The sequence below is a fragment of the Epinephelus lanceolatus genome, chromosome 10 (genome assembly GCF_041903045.1).
Source record: "Epinephelus lanceolatus isolate andai-2023 chromosome 10, ASM4190304v1, whole genome shotgun sequence".
In the NCBI taxonomy this organism is placed as follows: Eukaryota; Metazoa; Chordata; class Actinopteri; order Perciformes; family Serranidae; genus Epinephelus; species Epinephelus lanceolatus.
In genome coordinates, this window is record NC_135743.1 from 5858360 (window position 1) to 5884436 (window position 26077).

Sequence of the window (26077 nt, forward strand, 5' to 3'; positions counted from 1 at the left end):
TGGGAAGGGCGGCTGGTCGTTCGGCCAATCAGAGAGCGGCGGGAGCTTTCAAACTTCAGACCGGAAGCAGCTCGGAGCATCCGAGGACGGTTTGAAACTGACAGGACCGACTTTTACACGTTTTTACGGTCACATCGCACCGGAGAGCTCTATAATTACATTTTTTGTCACCGAGAAGCTGAATAAACATTAAATTATCCTGCTGGCCTGAGGACGGAGAAACGGAGCCAACATGGCGGATTCATCCGGACGCTGTGAGTTAAACTTTTTCCGAACCTCTTCATGTTTGTTTAACTTAAGTTTTTAATCGTTATAAAAGTGACACATTCCGTTAAATGTTAAGTGTCAGTTGATATGGTTTATAACGGTTTATAAAAATGACAGTAACTGAAGTGACTTTTTTGGCAGAAACGTCAGTGACACAAACACACTTCATTATTTATTCAAATGTAACCTTAACCTACAAAACTTATAACACTTAAACACAAGTAGTTCTTTCCTACGCGAGGTTTAAACGTCTTATGCTTATTATGTAAATAATTATAATATGTAATATCGTTTTTTCAGCTTTTATGGTCGAATATGTGTTTTACAGATTCATATTGCATCAGAATAATTTAACAGGACTGCAACTAACGATTGTTTTCATTACTGATTTATCTGACCATTATTTTCTCGATTGATTGATTAATCGTTTCGTCAGTAAAATGTCAGAAAAACATGTCCTGATGTGGTTTTAGCCCAAGGTGGCTTCTTTAGGTGATTTGTTTTATCTGACCAACAGTCCAAAAATCAAAATCTGTTCACTTTATTATCATGAATGACAAAGGAAAGCATCAAACTCTCACATTTAACATTCATAAAAGCAGCAAATGATAAAACATGACTCCAGGGCAGACTGCAGGATTTTCTCAAAAATCAGTGTACACTATACAGAAGTAATCCCTCTCAGTCATCACCTGTTTTTCTGCAGTCTCTGTCCTCTGCCTTTGTTTTCTTATTTCTGTATACAGGATGTTTATGTGAGCTCACAGTGCTCAGGTGAGGTCAGGGCTTTATAAAAAGTTAGGAGGCAGGTGCCAGATCAAAAGCACCAGCATTGTGCCAGAAATATGCAAACAAAGTGAGGCAAAATGCCAAAGAAGTTTGCATCTGGGTGTGGTTTATACAAACTGATAATCCTGCGTAGTTTTTCTTCAGACTGTTATCTGATTATCACAGTAGTTACCTAACAAGTCTCTGTTGATCAACTACTAGATAAATCAACTAGTTGTTGCAGCTCCAATAATAATAATAATAATGATAATAATAATAATAATGTATGTGTTATACAGATGAGCGTCTGACAGCGGAGCAGATGGATGAACAGAGGATCCAGAATGTGGCCTATCAGTACCTCTGCAGGCTGGAGGAGGCCAAGAGGTCAGTGGGATCCACTTCACATCTAATCCTTATATACAGAAGGCGACTTTGGTGTCTGAAGTGTGCTGGTTTCTGTTTGTAGTCTTGTAGTATTGACCAATCACGTCTGAACAGCAGGTAAACAGTCTGTGTAGAGGGGTGGAAGGCATTAGCTGAAAGGCAGCCTTGGAACCCAAGTCTTGGTGCTACACTGGATCTTCTGAAATATTGACCTCATTGTGGTCAGAGCAAAGCTGTGGGTTCAGAATTTCAGACAGGTTCCAGGTCCACACTGAACTGGTTCTTCTCCCTCTGCAGTCAGCATGTGTCCATACACCTTTATGACATCACATATGACATCACTCTCTCAGGTGGATGGAGGCATGTCTTGGAGAGGAGCTTCCTGCTCCCACTGAGCTGGAGGAGGCGCTGAGGAACGGAGTCCTCCTCGCCAAACTGGGTCATCGATTTGCTCCAAATGTTGTCCCTGTGAAGAAGATCTACGACCTCGACCAGCTCCGTTACCAGGTCACATGCACACAGACACAGACACACAAAAAGCATTTGAACCTGTCAGTACACGATAATAACCTGTGTATTGATCTGATCAGGCGGTGGGTCTTCAGTTCCGTCACACTGACAACATCAACCACTGGAGGAACGCCATGACGACACTCGGACTACCTTCGGTCAGTGAGCACACTATTATTGTTTGACTGGAGTACTAATCAGCTGGTCAGAGTTTTGATCAGGTGATCTGAGTATTGATCAATAATCACTTGTTGTTGCTTTTAGATCTTCCAACCAGAAACTACAGATGTCTACGACAAGAAGAACATGCCGAGAGCTGTTTACTGTATCCACGCACTCAGGTCACTTCACCTGTCTCTCTGTGTTAGCAGCCTGTCTCTCTGCAGCCTGTCTCTCCGTCTCTGTGTGTTAACAGTCTGTCTGTCTCTCTCTGCAGCCTGTACCTTTATAGACTGGGTCTGGCTCCACAGATCGTCGACCTCGATGGGAAAGTCAAGTTCTCAGGTGAATATGACTCCTCCTCACAGACAGACAGGTAGATTCAGCTCATTTAAAGGAGCTATTTGTTTATACCTAGTTTCACTTGTTGATAGGGCAGATCAATAAATTGTCTGATATGTTAGAAACCTGAAGTGTGTGTCTGTGCGTGCGTGTGTGTTCAGAGGAGGAGATCAACAACATGAAGTCAGAGTTGGATAAATATGGGATTCAGATGCCGGCGTTCAACAAGATCGGAGGAATTCTGGCCAATGAGCTGTCAGTGGACGAGGCTGCAGGTACAGAGGGGCAAGCTGATTGGCTCTGAGGTCACACAATGTAGAAGGAGGAGGTGACAGTAACCCAGTCTTTGTTTTTTCCCATCAGTCCATGCGGCGGTGATTGCCATTAATGAGGCGGTGGACAGAGGGCAGGTGGAGGTCACCGCGAAGGCCCTGAGGAACCCTAACGCCCTGCTCAGTGACCTGCAGGAGGCGCTGATGAGCGTCTACCAGGAGATGCTGCAGCAGGCGAAAACAAGGAAACACAAGCAGGCAGCCAAGAAGGTGAGAGTCTGAGTTCTGATTGGTCAGAGAAAAGTCTGATTGTCCAATCAGAAGACTGTCTGACAGAAATCTGCTGTTATTTAGTATTTGACGTACACAGCTGCTGTCTGTTCAGGTGTGTGTAAAGACACTGATGGTAAATGTGTGTGTGTGTGTGTGTGTGTCAGTGTGGAGGTCCAGAGGAGAAAGATATCTATGAAGAGCTTCTGACTCAGAGAGAAATCCAGGACAACATCAAAACGGTCAATGGTCAGTCTCACAATTGGATATTAATTAGACCGAACTCCAAATGTCACATGATTTATTTCTCAGGTACCTGAGAGGTGTGCAGGTGTACGCTGCAGAGAGACAGATATACTGAGAGATATTAACGATAATATTAAAGAGAATATTAATAACATTGGTGATCTCTTTCAGTGCGGTCAGCGGTGGAGCAGGTGGATGAAGCTCTGGACTCTGGAGATGAACTTTCTCTGCTCTCAGCTCTGCAGCTGCCATGTTTGGCCCTCAGGGGCCTCCGTACTGACAACGGCCCATGGTACCTGGACCAGCTGTCAGCTGACCGCCAGCAGAAGGCCCTGGTACTCTCACAAATGCACAGATACAGAGTGACCAGCCACATTGACACAGAGTCACAGTTGAAGTGTTTCTCAAGCACTCGTCATTTGAAGTTTGTAGTTGGTCAAAAGAATATCTGTGTATTTTTATCTGTGTCTGAGCCCCATTTTAACATCCCATTTCACCGCCCCATTACACCCCTGTGAGCACTGCAGGACACATTAAGCTAGCATAGCATCAGCTAACTAAACTATATTACACAGCACCACAGCTAGAAACAAAAAACTATGATAGGTAGATGCTTCACCGCATCATTGGAGCGCTGAACAAAGTTGTGAACAAAGCATGAGTACCCACCTGCTTGGGGGTGTTTGTGTAAAATAACAAGTAAAAAAGATGAATTTCTCAGAGAGGCCTTCCTCCTTCTTATTTTACTTCTTCATAGATTACAAGTGAACATCTTTAATGTTTTAAGACACCAGTCTTTAACCTGATAAGTCAAAATAATTCAGTGCGTAAGGATGTAAATGATGATTTAGCTGATAACACACAAGAAAAAACATATAATTTCATACTCTTTGACCTCTGACCCCAGGATGAGGGCTGTGTTGATCCTCTGGAGCCTGATGAGCTGCAAGAAGGTGTGACCATCGCCAACCAGGACGCCCAGAGAGCCAAGACCAGTAAGTGGAACACTGGGTCTGTCCCAGTCCACACTGGTGTCTCCTTACTGATGCACACTGACTCTGACACCACCTCAGCTCACCACACTGACTCTGACACATAAATAAGTTGAGTTTTCTGACATCAAAACCATTCATTTTATTAGTTGATTAAAAAAAAACATTAATCAGAACCTTTCTGATTATTAGCGTTTATTTCCATCAGTTTGTCTGATGTGTCAGATTTTCTGTTTCTCTGTTTTATTTAATTCTAAACTGAATCTGTTGAACAAAATGACACATTTGAAGACTTCAGTAAAGACACATCTAAGATCCTTTAACATCATTGATGAGACTGAAGAGAATGATAACGTCTGTGTGTGTGTGTGTGTGTGTGTGTGTGTGTCAGTGCATACAGCGGTGCAGAGTGTTAATGCGTCGCTGCGTCTCAGTGACCCCCGACATACCGTCAGCTGTCTGATGAGCCCTGACCTCCAGCTTCCTGAAGTGTTTCCATTTGCTGCAACTCTTTATCACCGAGAGCTGCAGCTGCTGCAGAGACAGACTCCACAGGTACACCTGCACATACACCTGAGAGACAGCACCCTGAGTTTACTGACATATTAATACAATATTAATAGAATGTAATGTGAGATTGATGCAGTTTTAATAAACGTGTTTCCTGTTGTCTCCACTAGGGGGAGCTGCAGCAAGAGGAGCTTTTTGTTGCTGTGGAGATGCTGTCAGCTGTGGCTCTCATCAATCAGGCGATAGAGGTGGGACATCTGCAGCAGTTCAGCTCTTCATTGGTCAGTCCGTCTGCAGGACTGTCTGATGTGGACGACACCCTGCTGGACAGGTGCGGCTCTTTATACCTTTTCCCCTCAGACAGGTCAGAGCTGTTTGTGTTCACCTGTGTGAGGCAGGTGTGCAGGTGTTCCTAATAAAGTGACTACAAAATGTGTTCCTGTATAAACTGTGGAGTGGAACGGTAATGACTAAAAACTTTTAACAGGAATTTAAAGGTGATGTTGATGATGGTGATGATGATGATGATGTCATCTTCAGGTACTTTGAGTATCTGGTTGGTGTGAAGCGGCAGGTGGGCCGAGATCCGCTGACCTGGAATCAACTGCAGGAAGGAATCAACTCCGTCAACAACTCAGCGCAGGATGAACACCAACGTACGGAAAACACACACATCAGCACACCTTCACATTCATACCGTCTGATCTCTGTGTGACCTCTGACCTCTGTGTGACCTCTGACCTTCAGAGCTGCTGTCTGTCGGTCTGGTGAACAAGGCTGTGATCAGAGGAGACCCTCAGCAGCTCCTGTCTGCTCTGCTGCTGCTCTCATGTGGTGTGGAGGAAGTTCTGCCTGCCAACGTCTGCAGATACCTGACCCTGCTGACCAGAGCCAGGCAACACAAAGTTCAGGTAACTACACCCACACAGGTATCTGTGTCATGTCATGTCATGTAAAGCCCAGTTCAGACCAAATATTTGCGACAAGACGAGGCAACTAGATGAGACGGGGTATCATATCTAGTCAACAACTCTCTGTACTTCTGTTCTGATTTGCAGCTTTTGTGGCTGAATATAATTTGTGGCTTCTTAAAATCTGAATGAGGATAGTGATAGTGAGATACTGGAAATACTTCTAGTTTTGGTCAGTAGACAGCCAAACTGTGGAACGTCGAGATATAGTTGTATGTAATCTATGTAAGCTACAGTTAGTCAACTATTTTCACCACGAGGAGCCTGAGGGTGCTTCTTAAAAATATGCACCTGAATGAGCATGGTCTGACGTCTGGCACTGCACCCAAACAGCCACATCTCACCACGTATTTATTTATTTATTACTTATGGACATAATGCGCAAAAATAGATGTTTGAATTGTTCAAAGCTATGTGTGCTGTTTTTTTTAGAGGGAATAATCAAATATCATTTTTGGCCAACTTGTCAGCACATGTAACCACTCACAAGCAAGCAGGGATTCAAACCAAGACCTCAGACTTAAACGACATGTATGTAGTTTTATGTAGTTTTTTTTTAAATCAGTTTAAGTATTTTACTGAAGTCATGTGTTGTCTTTTTGTCCAATCAGGTGAGCAGAGACCCGGGAGCCGAGCTGTGGTTGGCTGATATCCAGGAGGCAGTGAGGAGAGCCAATCAGCAGAGTCAGAAAGCTCTGAAGTGTGAGTGCAAATGATTTGTTGATTACAGCTTCTCCTGATTTTACTTGTTGTATCTAATGTTACTGTTAATTAGTTTAACCTTCTTCACACTGCTCCAGTTCACTGCCACCGTAACGTATCAGTTCAGTTGTTGTGATTAATGATCATTCTTAAACACTTTGTAAAAGTGATCAATAATTTTATGATAGGAAAAAAAAATGAATTCACTGAAGTATTTTTAATCTTTTATTTAAATGCCTGAATCAATATAATTTGAACGTAGAGGTGGAAATAAGTTGCTGCTTTATTGTGTTAGTCTGTAAGTAACGTGACGTCGTATCCATTTCAAGAAAAACGTAGCCAAAGTGAGAAAACAGAAAATGGAGGACGGTCTGAGGACACAGACCTTGAATTCAGTCAGCTCAGTGCAAACTCCCCACTGGATCAGCAAACCTTCTGTTGCTGCCATTACAGAGATTATACCAAAGGTTCTCAACCAGGGGTCCTTGAGAGAGCTCCAGGATGTCCCCAGAAAAATGGAGAATTGTTTATTTTTACTATTAAATTCACTCACGGTTATCTCCTCATCTGTGTTTGAGAACTGTAGAATTCTAAACTAAATCACATCTTACAACCAGAATGTTTCAGATGGACATCCCTGAAGTGAAATCTTATTAAATGGGGGTCCATGACCAAATTTGTACTGTAATATCTAATTGTAGTACGTGCAGATTTGTCATTCTTAAAAATCTCTAAACATATGGAATCAACAAGTATTGTGATCATATCAAATCAGGAGATAAGCATATCATCCCAGACCTAATCAATATTATATGTTGATAAAACAAATGAATACATGAGGAGATTTTAAAGCTGTCTGTGTGCTGTGCAGTGCTCCAGACATGAATGTGTTGTTAATATTAAGATAACCATAATGTCCTCTGTCTCCCCTCAGTGTGTCTGTCAGTTGCTGCAGTGAATCAGGCTGTGAAGGAGAACAAAGTAAATCAGACTCTTCGTGTTCTGACCCTACCTGACGTTCAGCTGCAGGGAGTCCTTCCTGCCTGTGCTGCAGATTATCAGAGAGAGCTCTACAGTCTGATCACAGACAGGAAGTACAAAGGTACAGCTCACCCACGGCAGACTGTAACTGAGCACAGAGTTCACCTGTCTGAGTTTCTGTTTATTTACACATTCTCACTCTGTCATCTGACGTAAAGACAAACTGAAGTACTGAAAATGCTAATGTTTGTGTCACCGTTTCACAGTAAAGCAGGAGTCTTAGAATCAGAGTATCTGGGGGCACCTGGCGGGGTCGGTGTCTCCTTTGGGGGCCAAATATAAATGTGTGTGTGTGTGTGTGTGTGTTTGTGTGCAGGAGACAACAGGAGTCCGTGGGTTCGAGTCCAGCTGGATGACAGCTCATTTTATTACCTTCACCTGAACAAACTGGAGGGCAGCTGGGAGAAACCCAACGGCTTCGTACAAAACAGTGCGTTCCTCGACCGACGCCAGATACAGGTGAGACACTCCTAAGGGTCAGACCTGCCTGAAGGTCAGAGGTCAGTGTCAGGGCCTGTACTTTTTCTAGGATGGCAAAGGCCCTACTCTGCCTCAGATTGGCTTCCCTTGACATTCTTACCGTAACTCTAACCAATCTCACTCCTCGTACTTAAACCTAACCAACAAAAGCAACAAGTATTAGCCAATCAGAGGGAGCCTAGGGTGGGTCATACCTTTGCTGTCTTAGGAATCGCAAATATGCCAAGTCAGTCAGCAGCAGTGATATCATGTCTCCTCCAACAATAAATAGTTGGCAGCATGATAATGTCATGTCATGTCATGTCCCCCTCAACAGGAAGTGATCAGTGGTGTTTCAGGCTCGTACAGTCGCAGCGTCCTGTGGAAGAGCAGCGAAGCCCTCGTTGTTCGTCTGCAGGCTGTCAGTCGAGGGTTCCTGATCAGACAGAAGCTGGAGGCTCGACGACGTTACCTGATCAGTCAGACACCTGCTGTCGTCACCATCCAGGTGAAGTTTAAACACCTGCAGTTAAGGCTGGAGAATCTTTATATATGATGTCACCTGGTCTGAACACACAGTGAGACACTTGCTCATGTTTACTGATGCTGTTAAATGATATTATAACAGTGAGTGGTGTGTGGCAGACACTAATGTCTCTGTCTCTGTGTGTTCAGTCTCACTGGAGGAGGTTTGTCCAGCAGAGGGCGTACAGACATCGGCTGCAGTTTCTCTACATGAACTGGAGAGCTGTCGTCAAGGTAACAACCAACTCATCGAGACTTAAAGTCAAATTAAAGATTTTATTTGTTTGAAGCCTTTAGGGTCTCACAGAGAAATCTGTCTGGCAATATGAAGGTATTAGGTAAAACCGGGGTATTTAGAATTTCCGAAGGTATGTCTAACGATCTTGCCAAAAACACAGATGCTCCTCTTTTTATTAAACTGACACGGAGATGCTGTATTGAGGTGATGTAGCGCTCATTACGTACCACCAGAGGTCAGTATCTACCGATGCAACAGGCAGCTGAGCTGAGAAAGATGGCGACTGCGAGTGGTGAGAAGTATTGCCACACATGACTTTATTACTAGCATTGTAGGTTAGCGAAAATTTTCACTGGCAAATAACCAAGGAGATCTGGTATCTGGTAAGATGGAGGGAAGTTTACCACAGTTAATTTTCACATACTGCTCACATTGTTGTGATACAAAGCTGGTTGATAATTGGCAAAGTATCCCTTTGACTGACCCAATCATCAATGTTTGTATTTGTAGATCCAGTCATTTGTAAAGATGTGGTTGGCGAGAAGAAAATATCAAGCCCGTCTGAGTTTCTTCAGACGTCACGTGAGTCATCCTGATCCACACTGAACTTTTTTCCCACACTTTAATCATTTCAACTGATCTGAAAACAGTTTGTGTTTCAGCTCTCTGCGTTCTATCAGATGTGACAACTCAAGATTCTTTAACTGTAGGACGATGACACTGACATTGACAACACAACAACTGTCTCCACAGTCTGAGGGTGTAGTAACTGTGTGTGTCCACAGGTGGGCGCTGTCATAAAGATCCAGGCGTTCTTCAGAGCCAACAGGGCTCGAGACGAGTACAGGATGCTGGGTAAGTTTACTCACAAGGGAACACTAACAAGGCGCTGCCTCTGATTGGTCAGACTGTCGGAACAGCTGACCTCATCAAACTTTATTATTCATTTGGAAATATTTCTTCTTGTATTTCTGGACTGTGAAGATGTGAATTAGCTCCTCCCCTCATCTCTCTCAGTGCACTCGGCCACGCCCCCTCTGTCTGTGGTCAGGAAGTTCGTTCACCTGCTCGACCTGGGCGACGGTGACATCAGAGAGGAGGCGGAGCTGCTGCGTTTGAGGGAGGAGGTGGTGAGGACTATCCGCTTTAACCGACAGCTGGAGGCAGACCTGGACCTGATGGACCTGAAGATCGGCCTGCTGGTCCGAAACAGAGCCACACTGCAGGTGACTAACAGTAAAAAGTACAATTACTTTAATTTTAAAAAAAAAAATGAGTATGAAATAAAAATTCATGGTGAATTAAAAATGGTTGGGGGGGGGGGGCACCCAGCACCCAGCACCCAGCACCCTGTCATGGGCTGGATTTGGCCCATGAGCTGTAAGTTAAGTATCACTGCACTAACCCTGCCTGAGCCTGCCTTGTTAGTGTTAACGATCCTGTCTCTTATCAAACAGGAATTGGTGTCTCACTGTAAGAAGCTGACGAAGAAGAACAAGGAGCAGCTGTCAGACATGATGGATGTGGGGAGAAGTAAAGGACTGAAGGCTCTGAGCAGAGAGAGGAGGGAGAGACTGGAGGCCTACCAGCACCTGTTCTACCTGCTGCAGGTGACAGACACACACACACACACACACACACACACACACACACTCAGGTGAGACATATTAACCACATGTGTCTGTGTTTCAGACTCAGCCTCTGTACCTGGCTCAGCTAATCTTCCTGATGCCTCAGAGTCGCTCAACCTCCTTCATGGAGATGTTGGTGTTCAGTCTGTTCAACTACGGCTCCGACTGCAGAGACGCCTTCCTGCTGCTGCAGCTGTTCACTGAGGCGCTGCGATACGAGATCAGGTCATACAGTACACACACGCACACACACACACACACAGTAACACACACTGTGACTGTGTTGTAACCAGTAACCTGTCTCTGATGGTGTCAGGCTGAAGGTGGAGCAGCCTCAGGAAGTGGTCACAGGTAACCCCACCGTCATCAAGATGTTGGTGAACTTTTACCGTCACGCTCGTGGTCAGAACACCCTGCGGGACTCTCTGGGTCCAGCTCTGCAGGACGTCCTGCTGGACCGGACCCTCAGCATTAGGACCGACCCGGTGGACGTCTACAAGACCTGGATCAACCAGACGGAGACCCAGACTGGACACAAGAGGTCTGAACAGACACACTCACATGTTATATGTATGAATACAGCAGTCGTCATAGCGACTGACGTAGACTGGACTGTAGAAGGTTGTGATGCTTTCAGGAACCCATGTTAATCACCTGTCTCACCTGTGTGTGTCCTGCAGCTCTCTTCCATACGAGGTTTCACCTGCAGACGCTCTGAGTCACCCTGAAGTCCAGAGACGCATCGACATCGCCATCATCAACCTGAGGAACCTGACAGACCGAGTCTTCAAAGCCATCACCTCCAACCTCCAAAAACTACCGTAGGTCTCCACCTGTGCCTCCACAAATTTTGTAGGTCTTGTTCCGTACTACCAAAATATCTCCACCCATTCACCTCCAACCTCCAAAAACTACCATAGGTCTTCACCTGTAGGTCCACAAACTACCATAGGTCTTCACCTGTAGGTCCACAAACTACCATAGGTCTCCATCCTTTCACCTCCACAAACTACTATAGGTCTCCATCCCTTCACCTCCAACCTCCACAAATTACCGTAGGTCTCCACCTGTTCGCCTCCAGCCTCCAAAAGCTACCATAGGTCTTCACCTGTAGCTCCATAAACTACTGTAGGTCTCCATCCCTTCATCTCCACAAACTTTTGTAGGTCTCATTCCGTACTACCAAAAACTAACTAACATCTCCACCTGTTCACCTCCAGCCTCCACAAACTACCATACATCTCCATCCGAACCTCTACAAACTTCCATACGTCTCCACCTCCACAGACACCGGATTAATATTGTGTGTTAACATTGTATACTCTGTGTCTGTGTGTGTTTGTTGTAGTTATGGTTTACGTTACACAGCGAAGGTTCTCAGAGACGCTCTGAAGGCGAAGTTTCCTGAAGCCAGCGAGGACGAACTCTACAAGGTAAGATCCAGGAATTAGACAGAGCCTCAGTTAAAGGTTTTAATATGCTGGACTATCGGTTACTGTTTGAAACACGTTAGCCAGTGAAACTGAAAGTAAAAACCAACCCCAGATTCACTCTCATTTGGCAGTTTGACTCACTATATCTGAGGGGTTTTTTTTTTTGGTGCTGTGTCTTTTGGGTGCCCCCCTGTCTTTATGGTCTGGTACCTTTTTATAAACCCTGAGCTGAGCGCTGTGGGTGTTCGTGTCCATAAATATGCAGAGCACAGAAAATAAGAGAACACAGGCAGAGGTCAGAGTCTCTGCAGATAAATACACCACCACACACTGAGATCGGATCATACGTGATTTAAAACATAACAGTTTAATATAAAAGTCAGTCTGGAGTTAAATTATGGGATGTTCTCTCAGTGTTTCTGAAGTGTTAAATCTCATTAAAGTCGACAGAGTTGTTTCACTGCCTCCTCTTCTTCAGATTGTCGGTAACCTGGTCTACTACCGCTACATGAATCCGGCCATCGTGGCTCCTGACGGGTTCGACGTGGTGGACCGGTCTGCCGGCTCCACCCTGCAGCCAGAGCAGCGCCACATCCTGGGCTCCATTGCACGCATGCTGCAGCACGCCGCCGCCAACAAACACTTCCACGGGGACGGATACCACGTCAGAGCTCTGAACCAGTACATCAGCCAGACTCACAACAAGTTCAGGTCAGTCTCAGTCTGACCTTTGACCCCTGAGGTCTGGATTTAGAACCAGCATTGGAAACAAAGCTTCACTGACTGAACTGAACTGGTTTTTGTGAGACTTTTATTTGTGAACAGAAAAATAAACTTCTTTTTGTTTGTGTTTGAAAGGAAGTTCCTGTTGTGTGTTTGTGACGTTCCTGAACCAGAGGACAGATTCAACATGGACGAATACTCGGAGCTGCTCATCGTCAACAAACCTGTCGTCTACATCTCCATCAGTGAGCTGCTCAACACACACCAGGTCAGTACAGACACCTGGACCTGGACCAGGATCATACTGGAACCACCACGTCTACTTTCTCACCCTGTGTGTGTGTGTGTGTGTGTGTGTGTGTCCTCAGTTGTTGTTGGAGCACCAGGAGGTTTTGTGTCCGGACCCCTCAGACCCTCTCAGACTGCTGCTGAAGGACCTCGGATCAGTTCCCACCCTGCAGGAGCTCATCGGTACAACAACTAATGATGCATTTCCACTGCGTGCTATGACGCGCCTTGACTCACTCTTTTTTGATTTTCCATCTGCAGCAGTTGAGGATAGTACTTGGCACTTTTTTTGGTACAACACAGGCCCCTAGGAACGCTGCTCAGCCTTGCCTCCAGTTTTTCCCAGTGGTCACTCACAGTATTGCAACGAAAAATTCCCAAAATGCATTTTCCCTTTAGACCACCATTGTAAAATACGTCTCTAAAACAGGACACCTTGAACTGCAAACAAGGTCAATTATGACTCTTTCTGTTGTGAATTTTTGGAGGTTTTATATTTGTAAAACTTTCCTTGTGCTGAGAAAACTGCTTTAAAAATCTGAGATGTCATTACAATGTTAAGTCTATATACCAAGTGGGAACTGGTGGTTGGACCTGGTGTCATCCGGGATATGATGTCTGTGTTTTCTGCTGCAGGGGAGTCTTCATCAGCTGATCCAGGATCAGAGTCCAGTCTGTCTCAGAGCAGCAAGATGGAGGTTTCTCTGACTCTCACCAACAAGTTTGACATCTTCAACGAGTCCAACGACAGACCAGACGCCAGAGGACTGCTGCTCAGGTAGATTAGCATGTTAGCCTGTTAGCTTCACCTGTTGTATGTTAAGACAACAGATGGATGTGCAGCACTGAGCGTGCTCAGATGCTCCAACTCCTAAAACATGGTCACACTAAGTAACGTTTTAGTTTATTGGGGTCATTTTTATGCCTCTGTGCAACTGTGGCCAGAGGCATTATGTTTTGGTTTTTCTGTACGTACTTATGTCCCTCTCATTCTTGTGAACACCATATCTTACGATGGCCTTGAGGGAATTTCCTCAAATTTATATTTGTGTATATTTGAAGCATTATCACGCGTCATGGCTTCATATGAGTCTGGACAGACATGGATGAAAACTGTAACTGTTAACTGTAACTAGTTCTTGGAGGCGTACAACTGCAAGGCGGTGATTCTAGTTCTGTCATTTTTCTTCAGCACGAAGCAGCTGATCATTGACGTTATCAGGACTCAGTCAGGTGACTCTCTGAGTGACATCCTGAGAGGATCTGTGTCACATGACCAGGTACAAACACACACACACACACACACACACACATATCCACACAGGTTCCAGGTACACGTGAGCCACAGCTAAACTTCAGTCTTCTTCTCCTCCACAGAAAGCATGTCATGATTGGCTGATGCAGCGGCGCGCTCAGCAGGACGCTCGCACACCTGAGAAGATGAAAAGGAATGAGTCGCTGGTCGCCAACGGCAACCTAAGTTTAGAGGAGAAAAAGAGGAAGATTCTGAGGTGTCTACGTCGACTGGAGGGACTCGGAGTCCTGAGACCACCTCAGACCGAAAACCAGATCCTGCAGATGATCGCAAAGGTGAGCTATCACACACACACACACACACACACACACACACACACACACTAGCTTAGAGATACACACGTGTTCATGGAGCTTTTAGCCGTTGTCTTCATGACCTGAACTTCCTGTCGTTCACCATTTAAAGGTACAGTCACTTTATGTATTTGTCCAGCGAAACTCCTGATTGGATACTCACTCATGAATCCTGTTGTTTTATTGGTTGTTGTCCACCTGTTGACTTGTATTAAATCAGGAGGAAGCTGATGTTTCATCTGGTCGGCTTTATTAGAAAGGAAAATATAAAATAGACACATTTTTTGATCAATTTAATGTATAATTGAATTTTAAGTTGTTTGAAAGATAAAAACAGATTAATTTATAAATATTAAATAATAATCTGTGAAGCTTGTCGACTGTGTGTGAAGCTTTGTGGCAGCAGGATGGTGCTCTGGAGCTGAACACTGCTCCACCTCTCTGATACATCAATACTTTATTGCTTTAACGTGATAATTAATAATGCTGTTCTGTTAATATAATGTTGTCCCCCCCCAGGATATCCGTCAGCAGCGTCTGCACCGTCAGCGTCGGGGGGCGGAGCTGCAGAAGCTCCGTCAGACTCTGGACAGTCTGCAGGTAAAGAGCAGATTCCACAGTGAACAAGTGGACTACTACAGACATTACATCACTTCCTGTCTGGACAACCTGACTGCCAACAGGTAGGTTCATTTGTTTTATTTAGATTTTTATATTGTTATTATGATGATGAAGGTTCCTGTTGAATCTCACTGCATTGAAAAATGACAGTTATGGCATCACATCATTATTGGATTTCTTAAATTCTCAGTGTCAATATCAGTAACAACCTTCTGTATCTGTAATATTTGGATCCTTATATATGGAATCAAATTAATTTGGGATATCATTGGCGATACCCAGCCCTGCCTCTGATTGGCTGTTTTAGCTGCCATTAGATTGAAGTGTGAACCACTTCTCACACACACAAACAAACAAAGGCTAAATGTTGTGATTCGTTATGTGTTGTAGTAAACCGTCCAATAAGAAGACAGCAGAGAGCAAAGGGAAGAAGAAGCTTCCTACTCTGAGCTACAGCGCCACCCGACTACACGAGAAAGGAGTTCTGTTGGAGATCGAAGACCTGCCAGCAACACAGTGAGAACACAGACACAGCTGAGACAGAGAGTTATTTATTGTTGTCATTTATTATCTTACTGTAAACAACATGTAGCATGTCTGCACGATCTGACACCATTTAACTACAAAAACTTTTAGCACCACGTTTGTTAATATTACAAACTTTTACCATCACGTTAATGTCATTGACTTTATCGTCTCATATATTAATGTTATGTTAATGTTTTAAACGTTTAACACCACAAGTTAGAGTAATTAACTTCTAACAGCAGATTTGTTCATTTTATTAACTTTTAATACAACATGTTAATATTATAAAATTAACCATCACGTTAATGTTACTAATTTGATCGTCACATCTATTTAGAAACTTGTAACACCACAAGTGAATGTAATAACTGTTAACTCCATGTGTGTTAAAGGGATAGTGCACCCAAAAATGAAAATTCAGCCATTATCTACTCACCCATGTGCCGATGGAGGCCCTGGTGAAGTTTTAGAGTCCTCACATCCCTTGCAGAGATCAGCGGGGGGAGCGACCAGCACATCTAATGGCAGACGGTGCCCCAGACTAACGTCCAAGAACACAAAATTGGATGCACGGTCTCTGAAGACCAGCAGTCTCGTCAGTAATGATGTCACCAATTCCCAGTCTGAGCAGCAAAGACTTTCCTCATCCGTTGGCATTGCTTTACATTTGAAACATCTACACCACCAGGTTTCCAGTGCTCGACTCCGGTATTCTGCGGCTGGCTGAGGCTCATGAGCTGCGGCGGCTGCTTCGTCCAGTAGCCTGAGTTCCGTCCGTATACTCGGGCTCAAACAAATACGGCTCAACAAAGAAATGCTGTTCCTCCTCAATTTCAAAGTCTTCAGACATGTTGGGCTGTCCTTTGCTAAAAGACCGTAGTGCAAATTATCTTTTAGCTCTGTGGTTACCGTTGTCTCCCCGTGCGGTGCACGTGTCACGTGATGTAAACACGGGTGAGCTCCGCAAGGGATGTGAGGACTCTAAAACTTCACCAGGGCCTCCATCGGCATATGGGTCAGTAGATAATGGCTGAATTTTCATTTTTGGGTGCACTATCCCTTTAATGTAACAAACGTTTAATACAACACATGTTAATGTTACTATCTTTTGACATTACATATGTCAATGATATCAATCTTTAACACCACTTGTTAATGTGAGAAACTTAAAACATTGCATATGTTAATACTTATTTAGACTCTAAGACTTTATTAGACTTTAAATACAAGATATGGTAATACAACATGTTAGTGCCACAAACTTAAAAAACAACATATTTTATGTTGTTAATTTTCTATAACATTTACATTAATGTTAGAAACCTTTAATGTCACATATATTCATGTTGTGATGTGTCATCACGCTGCCGGTCATGGTTTACTGTTGCTTGATCCTCTCAGAGGAAGTGAAATGAACCGAGCTGAACTGTTCCAGGTTTAAGAACGTGGTGTTTGACATCGTTCCTGCACCTGAGAAAGGAACTTTCAGTGTCAAAGCTCGATTCCTCGGCGTTGAGATGGAAGAATTCCTCCTCAAATACCAGGTACGAAGCAGACTAAACAATGAGTTAAAACAGGCTAAATACTTGGACATATACCAGGTGTGTGTTATGTGTCTATAATGTGTGTGTGTGTGTGTGTGTGTGTGTGTGTGTGTGTGTGTTATAGGACCTGCTGCAGCTGCAGTACGAAGGTGTGGCGGTGATGAAGATGTTCGACAAAGCGAAGGTCAACGTCAACCTGCTCATCTTCCTCCTCAACAAGAAGTTCTTCAAGAAATGAACCAAGTGATGCTCTCACATTACACTCCTATCTCCTCATATATATCTCACTACATCATGTTTACATATATACCTACATACAACAGAGGGAATCATCCTCTTTACACTGTTTATACACAGAGTGAGGCATCTCGTTTTTTTATATATCATTACCTATCAATCAAATAAGCTTTATTCATATGTTATTGCATCATTACATTTTAAGACAGGGTTAGGGCTGATCTGTTTCCTATACACTCCAAATTCTGTGTTTATATCTCACTACAACATCTGTGTCTGTGTCCCACTTTATGGTCCAGAGTGATGCATCTTCACTGTACTTCCGTCTTTGTATCTCACTCTAAAAGCATCGCTCTGACCCACCTGTCGTCTGTTTTTTAAACTCACCAGAATCTAAACAGAGTGGGTCATCTTCCCAACAGTCCAATCTCCTATCAGTTTTTATAAGTTACTACATTATCTGTTTTTATATCTGCCTCAGTAAACGGAGCGAGGCCTCCTGCTCAGTCCTGCCTCTTTATCTCACTCCTGTGTTTATATGTGACGACAGTTCATACAAAGCAGTGCGTCCTCCCTCTGCTCCTATCTCTGTTTCCATGTCTGACGACAGACGGGATGACGATGGGGGATTTTGTTGTTAATAAATACAAACACAAGAAGCCATATTAAACAGACACAGAGACACACACAAAAAACACTAGCAAGGAATTTTAAAATAACAATAATTTTAAAGGATTTTGTTTCTTTAAATCAGTGAACCGTTGCAAGTGTTGAGTATTGATCACATTAATTATGACACCAACAGGACTCCGTAGAGACTTCTGTCAGTCTGAGCAGATTTCATTGGTCACTGAAGTCTGCTTGTCGTTTTTAGTTGCAGCTCAAACATTAAAGTTTAAATCATTTTAGAAAATAAACTCTCCTGTCAGAGAGCTGCTCTGATACTTACCTGACTGATGACTGATCGATAACTGATCAATAACTGTAAATATTTTCTGTCAATTTCTGTTTGTTGTTTTTTCTGTCACTTTGTTTTCTCTTTGTTGACATTTGAAAGGAAACTTTTAAAAACAATATTTACTTTATTAAATATCTGAATGTCTTCAGCTGCTGTTGTTTCTGACTGGAATGGATGAGTTCACTGATTACTCATTGACAGGTTCATTGACTGATCGAATGGTTTAGATCAGTGACGGGATTCACTTTATAAAACACAGAATTTTGTCGGTGGGGTCAATTGGAGGAGGCGGGGTCAGGTGGAGGAGGCGGGGTCAGGTGGAGGAGGTGGTCAGATCATGTTGTACTCCAGTGGTCTCATCGTCTGTAAACAAAAACAGTATGTGAGCAGTTAACAAACACGCTCTTCTCCAGACTCAGTCACATGACCTCTCGCCTTGATGACACACCTCAAAGCGCCTCTCTGGAATGGTGGCTGGGGGCTGTGAGACAGGTGGGGGCTCGTACGTGGGCAGTGTCGACGTCTGTGTAGTAGCCTCATGTGATTGGTTGGTTATAACAGTCGGCTGCTAAAGAAGAGACAACAGTGCTATGATTAGTACTGACACACTAATCATATCGAGTCTGAACATTCACGAGTTATGCAGTGATGTTAATTATTGGAAAATTAAACAGACTGACTTTTCTGTGGCAGGAAACCTTTATATTCATCATCATTGAACACTGTGAATAAACAAGGGCTGCCCCCTGATAGACCAGAAAGGTCATTAGTCAGCAAGATTTCACTGATCGCTTAGTCGCAGGAAACAAAACAAACAAATGTGAAACTCTATCAGGAGCTGCACCATGTCAAAATAAATCCAAACCTATATGACTGGACCACATGGGAATTTAATTTGAAAGGGCAGACACAGGAAGTGTCCACGCTCAGCAGTCAGACAGGAGTCAGGTTAATTTCCAGGGCTGGTACCTGCGGTTATTCCACAGGCTAGTTAATAACATGTCGGGCAGGAAATCCAAAGTGTGGGATCATTTTGAGAAGGTGAAGGACGAACCCAAGGTGATATGTAAACTCATCTTCATTGGTCGACTACAAACATGATGTATCATGTGAAACATGGAAGTAGCTACATGCCCATTAGCCCACAGCGTCATTAACAGGCAGCTCGCTCAGTGTGTGACGTGCACTTGTAGATAAAATATAGGCCTTTATTAATGAAGGTTCATTAGTACGGTTTGTATTTCTCTGTAATGTAGCACAGTGTTAACAATGTTACTGATACTATTCTTTCTCACACCTTCAACTCAAACCACCAAAATCAGTCTGTAATAATTTAACTTTCAGACATGCTTGTTGTTGTCATGGGTAACAGTATGATGTCAGTATGACACCCATCGGGTATCAGGATATGAATTTTTCATGTGATATTAAAAAATATACCGGTATTATTGTGAACAAGATGATATGGCACACCCCTAATGTTTGGATTTGAATACTTAAAAAAAAATATTTAAAAAAATATAACTGTTTTTTGAAATATTAATTATCATGGAAAAGGTCATGATTATTCATTATTTTTCTTCGACGGTAGCTTGGACAGGTGACATCATGATAGATACAGTCATGCAGTGATACTATCATGTGAGAGCTGCTTGAGTGGACTTCTGCTGGTTGAGACTTAATTTAATTATTAATTCAGTACACAGTATGTCTCCTGATTCAGTGGGTAGTAAATCAGTGATAACTGTGTTGTGACATCAGACTGGACTCACCTGATCCATGGACTGACGAGACGCATCACAGACAATCACAAGGACACAGATGGAGATGATGAACTCCAGGACGGAAACACCAGCCAAAACACCTGAAACTGCGGTGGTACGAATCTGGAGGGAAGAAAAACAGTGTAGTGCTGATGAACTAGCTCAGTCCTCCTCTGATAGTGTCTACTTTTATGAAGCAGAGCCTCATTGAGGCCTGTTCATGTGATGTCATCATCCATTTGTCTGCATGAAGGTCTGCACGTTGTGTTTGTTTAGTATTAAGTTCATGTGTTTTTTGGGGTGACCAGAGGAGACATGGCAGAGTAACATGTAATTTATAGTTCTGCGTTGAATCGACGCGTAGGTTACGGCGTAGGCTCCACGGCGATTTGGAGACTATGCCGTTACCTAACGTGCACCTCTCCAGAAAGCAGAGTACATATATACACACATATATACAGGGATCAAAATTAGCAGTCGCCAGAGGCGACTAATTTGAACCCTTTGGCCAGTAAATGAAGTCACCTAACCAGCCACTCTGGCGAGTGAAAAAAATAGGGCCAAACTACTGTTGTTGTTGTTGTTGTTTCTCCTGCCCCTGGCTGTGTGTATGTGATGTCATTGGTTGAGCACCGGTGTCGTACAACAGATCTTCAAGCCCACAACATGCCGCAAAGTGGGAGCTAGAACGTGAGCTTGTAGTTGGAGATCCGCGGTCCGCCATTTCCACGCCCTAGAAAGGCTGATAAGATCCACCGGCACACTGCGTGTCTGTGCTCACTGGCTGCAACAGTTGGAAACACGGAGCGAGGGAATTTTAAGAGCCTACAACAAGAAAGAGGCCAGTTAACCAATGTAAGCGTTCCCGTTTGAGAATTGTAGAGTGTATTATATTAATAACACATTGAAAATATACCAAAATGCTATTTATGACTTTTGGCTAGTGAAAAAAATTTCTGGCCAGTAGATTTTTAAAGCTTACTAGCCACTTGGCTAGTAAGCCAAAAAGTTAAGTTTGAACCCTGTAAACATATATATATATATATAAAATCAATCACATTTTTCACGTCACTGTATCACCATTTAGACTAATCTGATGTTTGTAAAGTCTATAAACACAATGACTGAAGAAACATTACTATTTCTGTGTGCACCTTTTGCAATTAATAACATGGTTATCGTAGATCAGCTGGGCTAACTGTTAGCTGTTAGCCGTTAGCGGTGTCTGTAGTAACTCGGTAACTCAATAAACGGTCCGTCGAAAAAAATATTTTTTCCAGCAGATATCTTAGTTACAACATGATTGAGCTAGCAAAGCAATTTTGTGTTGCTATGTGTGGTGTTTATTCAGTTATGGGAAATCATGATGTCTAGAAAGCATCAGTGGCTGCAGCTGACAGGGACAGCTAACAGCAGCAGCAAAGCTAACATCAGGACGTCATCTGTTAAAAGCCTCCCGTTGTCCGATACGAATTTTGCTAAAACTGGTTAAAGGGGTCTCTTTACCTCTCACCTCAATATGTCTCAGTGAAAATGGGTTTCTAGGGTTCTTACAATAGAAAATCTCTCCTCACTCTCTCAAAAGACCATTATTGTTGTACTAAACCATCTAGTACAAAGTAGCCTGCCATAAAAAAAAAAAAACACACCTCACTGTACAGGATTATGTACAGCCTACTATAAAGTAGCTATGAGCTAGAGTGGTCCAAACTGATGCTAAAATGCATATATTTTTTTAGTCAAATAATGTGAACATTTTCTGCAGCTGGGCTAAACATTCCTCCTCCTTTTCAAATTCTGGACCTCACCAATTTACAAACCCTGGCTACGGCCCTGATTAAGCCATGTTTAATGTGTGTTTTGAATCAACTAAATTTAACAGCACTTCACAGAAACCTCTGCCGCCGACTAGTGTTTTGGAGGTGTAACTGCAGAGTGACACAGACGCACCACCGCACAAGTATAAATGCTCACAATGGCATAGACGACGTGCGTAGGCTACGTGCATAGGGTCTACGCACAAACATAAATCCCCTTTAGGACCCGTACACATGCAGCGTCTTTAACCGCCTGGAAAATACATGGTTGGATGCTGGGCGCTACTCTTGTGCCTTTTCTGTGCCAGCTTTCAAGAGAGCGGCAGCAGGTTGCTTCTGAGGTTGCTAAGCAACCTTAACAATCACTGTATCATAGCCTGTTTACCTGAAATCCTAAGCGCAGAGCTGGTCTTCCTCCAGGAGCTGTTTTTAAGTGTGTTGGCCTATCGTCTGTGGGACAGACTTAAAACTCTGGCAGTTCTGCACTAACATGATCAACTTCTCCATATTTATTTAAAGATATCTGTTGCTATGGTCGCAGTCATTGCACCCTGAAAAATGCGCGTCTGGGAACGTGTACCGGCCGTGATGCGTCACTGGCGTTTGAGTGTGTCTGCCGCGCCTCCACATTGAAAATAATTAATTTTTGGGCGCAAAAAATGCGGCATGTATACGGCCTCGTAGTTTCAAAACTAAAACTGTGCCAATATTGTACCATTTTGGATTTAATGCCAATGAAGGAGGTGTCCTACATAACCACAAGCGACGCAGTGCTGCTCTTTTAATCTTGTCCAACGCCATGTTTTTATGTATTCCTGTTGTTTACTTTGAAAGCGCCGCTATGGACGAGGAACGGCTGATTCATGAAGTTGAAATGAGGAGTTAACTTCACGACATCTCCTCATTTATCTACAATAACCAACATGAGGTGGCAGCTGGTGAGAGGCAGCTGAAAGTTGGAGAGGAAATTCAATGATCAGTCAAACATCTGAGGATGTCAATAAGTACAACATAAACCAAAATGTCTCACCCAATATATGTCACCATTGTAGTAGCTGTAATAACAATGATTAAAGCGGAGGTTCCAGATAACATCAAAAGCATCCAGAAAGTAGATGGCCGTAGCACCAGCTGAAGTAACAGCAGCAACAACACTGAAGCCCATAGCTCCTTTAACCTGCAGAGCAGAGACACGTCAGCGCACCTGGAACAACCTGCTGAAATCTGAAAATCATCTCAAGCTTAAAGGAAGCCATCTTGTTTTCTCCAGAGTCAGATTACAAAATAGATATCACTTTAATCTGAGCGTTCTTACTGGATAAATTAAACAAGATTTAATAAATGTCCGTCTTTACTGTCTCCCTAACCTCTATAAACAGATATCATATGTAGGAGAATCTTTAGTGCAAGATTTTGGTATCGGAAGTGGTCTGGTTTACGACCAGTCGAGTTTGAGCGGCAGTAGTCTGACTCACTGAATGTAAAATGTGGCTATAAGCCTGCCAGTGGGCCATTGATTTAGGTCAGCATTCGCCCTTCTTTCAGCTGTCTGTGTTTTACCGTTTCACCGTGTCTGGGAGATCTGCCTGATATATTCACCGGCGCTCTCAGAGGCTTTATCGTCATCAGACTGATAGCTGATGGGTTCTGAGATTGCTGTTGAACACCTGAGAGCTGCAGGAGTTTTGTAAAGTGATGTCACAGTTATGATGAGTTACTGATCGCACAGTTGTTGAACTTCTCAGCAGCCACTGTCAGAGATCCAGACAAGACGCTCTACAAGAGACCAGAAACAGACACACTGTCAGCTGACCTCAGGTGAGCTGAAGGTTTAATACAAAGATACAACAGCCCTCATTTATCATCTAACATACTAGTGCAGATCTGTGTGCAGAAATCATCTAAGGATAGGATTCACGTGAACATTTTTATCTCGCCAATCACAGTGTTGGACTGATCGGGCATTGATAAATGTGGCCACTGAAAATAATCATCTAAATGATGATATCCTGCCTTGATGTTCAACTTTTCACAGTGGAAACGGGGAAAAATGGAAACGACCATACACTCAATTTTTTGTTTTACGCTTGTTTCATTAATGAAGGCCACTGTGTTCTCTTTTTTGATTACACGTAGACAGCATCTTCTTGCTAATGTATAAATTAATCCTTTTATTGTTTAGAAAGTGCCTCAGCTGACTCACACACAGAGGTCCCCAGACAAAAATGCCGCTGACAATCCCCAGTGTATCTGCGCATGGAATCATGGTGAGCTCAAACAGAAAGACCATCAGGCCAGTCATGATCTGAGCCGTCTGCAGGGACGACAGACGGTGACATATCAGTCCTGCATTTCAGTTTTTAGTGTCAGCTGTGAAATTACGATCAGATTGTGTCACTCACCCCAAGTGCCACCACATGTCCCCGTCTGAGCTTGTTCCTTGCAGCGTTTTGTGCTGCAGCAACCTGCGGTGCCGGGATCACATGGGTGACCACCACCACGCTGCCCGCCGTCGTCACTACTGGTGAAGATGCCATGATGTTGGAGGTGAACTGAGAGTAGCTGCTATGAGCTGCTGCTTCATAACTGCTCAGTGTTAATCATTGATCAAGAGTCCCACTGGTTTCGATTGTCGGAGGGTCAGTGGATAAATGTTTATGTGCAGGATCAGGAAATACTGTCCAGAAAAATAAAGCTGGTTTTGATCTCTACCAGTCAGCTTCCTGAATACATTCTGCATTCTCTGGTTTGTCATTAAACAAATCTTATTAATTAACTTATTAACTTGTCTTGTACGGTTGTTGGCATGGCTTTTGTCACATTTTAAGTGTGGTGTGTACCTTCACAGGTCTGTCAATAGAAGTGAGGAAGTTTGAACAGATCTCTCTGATATAGAAACTTAAAATAAATGTCATACAGTTTCTAAAAACACAATGAGGATATCAGGAGCTGTTGTGGCTCATTGGTTGTCACAGTCTGACAGCAGGACCACATCATCTGCAAAGAGCAGAGAAACCTCCTGCGGTCACCATACGGACACTCCACACCTCGACCGCACCTTTAGATTCGCTTCATTAAAATCACAGACCATGACAGTAACAACTCTGGTGAAGTACAACACCCACTGAGAACATGTTTGACTTCCTGCTGATAATACAAACACAGCTTTCCCTCTGGTCACACAGTCAGTACGTTTACATGCACAGCTTAATCGAGCTATGCTCAAAATTCGATTTTGGCATCTAATCGGACTTCTGTCCTTGTCCTAGTTTACATGCAACTGAGAAAATCGAATTACTGACAAGAACGTGTCCTCCTCCTCAACACTAGGTGGCGATATGCGTCGTTTCAGCGGGTTAATACGGCCCCCTTTCCGGTTGACCTATTACGTCACTTAATAATAAACAACTGGAGTCAGGCGGCAGACCGGCATTTTTGAACAACAGCAAGATGGATAATCATACAGCTTTGTTCATCTCGTACGTAATGTACGCGTCACTGATTGTGCAGATAAGGTGCACGGTATCCCTCGTGGTCATGGTGATTTCAAGAGGCAGACAAGAACGCCGTTTGCTGTTGGAGGGCTACAACAATAGCATGTCTTGTCTGTTCCGGGGTCATACGCCAGCGCGGGGGGTGTGGAGCATGCGCATATGCGTTGTCTGGTCTATCTCCGATTAAGGCGTATATATGCCGGAGAAAATCGAATTCCAATCACATTATCTGGGTGTCTTAATCAGAGTTGGAGAACTCCGATATCAGTCGGAGTAACACGTTTACATGCACTTCAGTTGTCCAGTTATAGTTGGGTTAAGGCAATAATTTGTTTTTTTCAAGTGTCATGTAAATGTACTGAATGAGTCATTGTGGTAGCCCTGGTACCCTATACTCACTCAGTATCCCCCACCAGATACCCCAGTTGACATGGTTTTAAACCCTCTTCAGGTCCTCAAAACCCACATAGACTGGATGGACCAACTCTGGTGGCTTGTTTACTTTCCCCACATTGGTAAACAGCTGGTCTGCTGTTCCAGGAGCAGAAGGGAATCTGCTCCGAATGACGTGGGTATGGACGTTTTCAGTTGCAACTCCATCAACTTGAAATTTGTGTTACATTTATGCTCATCTGTATATTTGCATGTATGATGGTGCTTGTTGTGGTTGGCCTTGGACGATGGTGGCGTGTAGCTGCAAGTCACTCAGCCGGATGAGGAATTCAACTCATCACTCTGTAAACTCTCCTTCTGCTGATGTCTAGCGAGCTAGC

At 43.5% G+C, this 26077-nt stretch overlaps 2 protein-coding genes across 4 annotated transcripts; one reads left to right on the top strand and one right to left on the bottom strand.

The window, feature by feature from the left end:
- The first annotated feature begins 51 nt into the window (after positions 1-51).
- iqgap3 (IQ motif containing GTPase activating protein 3) lies at positions 52-18378 on the top strand. The gene is made up of 38 exons (XM_033640797.2): positions 52-254; positions 1335-1422; positions 1773-1929; positions 2013-2090; positions 2197-2273; positions 2369-2436; positions 2595-2708; positions 2797-2975; positions 3143-3224; positions 3393-3556; positions 4129-4216; positions 4605-4768; positions 4894-5054; positions 5264-5379; positions 5471-5634; positions 6306-6396; positions 7331-7498; positions 7754-7896; positions 8234-8404; positions 8572-8655; positions 9170-9241; positions 9445-9514; positions 9677-9885; positions 10117-10269; positions 10352-10515; positions 10607-10831; positions 10971-11111; positions 11639-11723; positions 12202-12434; positions 12582-12714; positions 12815-12917; positions 13371-13512; positions 13927-14014; positions 14112-14324; positions 14862-15025; positions 15354-15479; positions 16927-17035; positions 17160-18378. Exons 1-38 carry the CDS (start codon positions 233-235, stop codon positions 17271-17273), a joined length of 4923 nt encoding a protein of 1640 aa, XP_033496688.2. The 5' UTR covers positions 52-232; the 3' UTR covers positions 17274-18378.
- LOC117265956 (membrane-spanning 4-domains subfamily A member 4A-like) lies at positions 17981-24434 on the bottom strand. Of its 3 annotated transcripts, XM_078171367.1 has the most exons (8): positions 24213-24426; positions 24014-24124; positions 23533-23586; positions 22841-22987; positions 20003-20116; positions 18679-18798; positions 18538-18593; positions 17981-18499 (listed from the first exon to the last, which is right to left on the bottom strand). In XM_078171367.1, exons 1-7 carry the CDS (start codon positions 24345-24347, stop codon positions 18561-18563), a joined length of 714 nt encoding a protein of 237 aa, XP_078027493.1. In that variant the 5' UTR covers positions 24348-24426; the 3' UTR covers positions 17981-18499; positions 18538-18560. The 3 variants fall into 3 exon arrangements, with proteins under 3 accessions (XP_078027493.1, XP_033496691.2, XP_033496693.2); XM_033640800.2 differs by having other exon boundaries at positions 17981-18593; positions 18679-18795; positions 24213-24434; XM_033640802.2 differs by lacking the exon at positions 24014-24124 and having other exon boundaries at positions 17981-18593; positions 24213-24430.
- Between the last annotated feature and the right edge of the window lie 1643 nt (positions 24435-26077).

Bases quoted from the DNA above. Each gene is read 5' to 3' on its own strand.
- iqgap3 (XM_033640797.2), top strand. From the start codon at position 233: ATGGCGGATTCATCCGGACGCT. The intron at 11,112-11,638 runs GTAGGTCTCCAC...TGTTTGTTGTAG, and splicing joins TCCAACCTCCAAAAACTACC to TTATGGTTTACGTTACACAG. The intron at 12,918-13,370 runs GTACAACAACTA...TTTCTGCTGCAG, and splicing joins CACCCTGCAGGAGCTCATCG to GGGAGTCTTCATCAGCTGAT.
- LOC117265956 (XM_078171367.1), bottom strand. From the start codon at position 24,347: ATGGCATCTTCACCAGTAGTGACGACGGCGGGCAGCGTGGTGGTGGTC. The intron at 24,125-24,212 runs GTGAGTGACACA...TCGTCCCTGCAG, and splicing joins GACATGTGGTGGCACTTGGG to ACGGCTCAGATCATGACTGG. The intron at 23,587-24,013 runs GTGAGTCAGCTG...GGTCTCTTGTAG, and splicing joins TTGTCTGGGGACCTCTGTGT to AGCGTCTTGTCTGGATCTCT.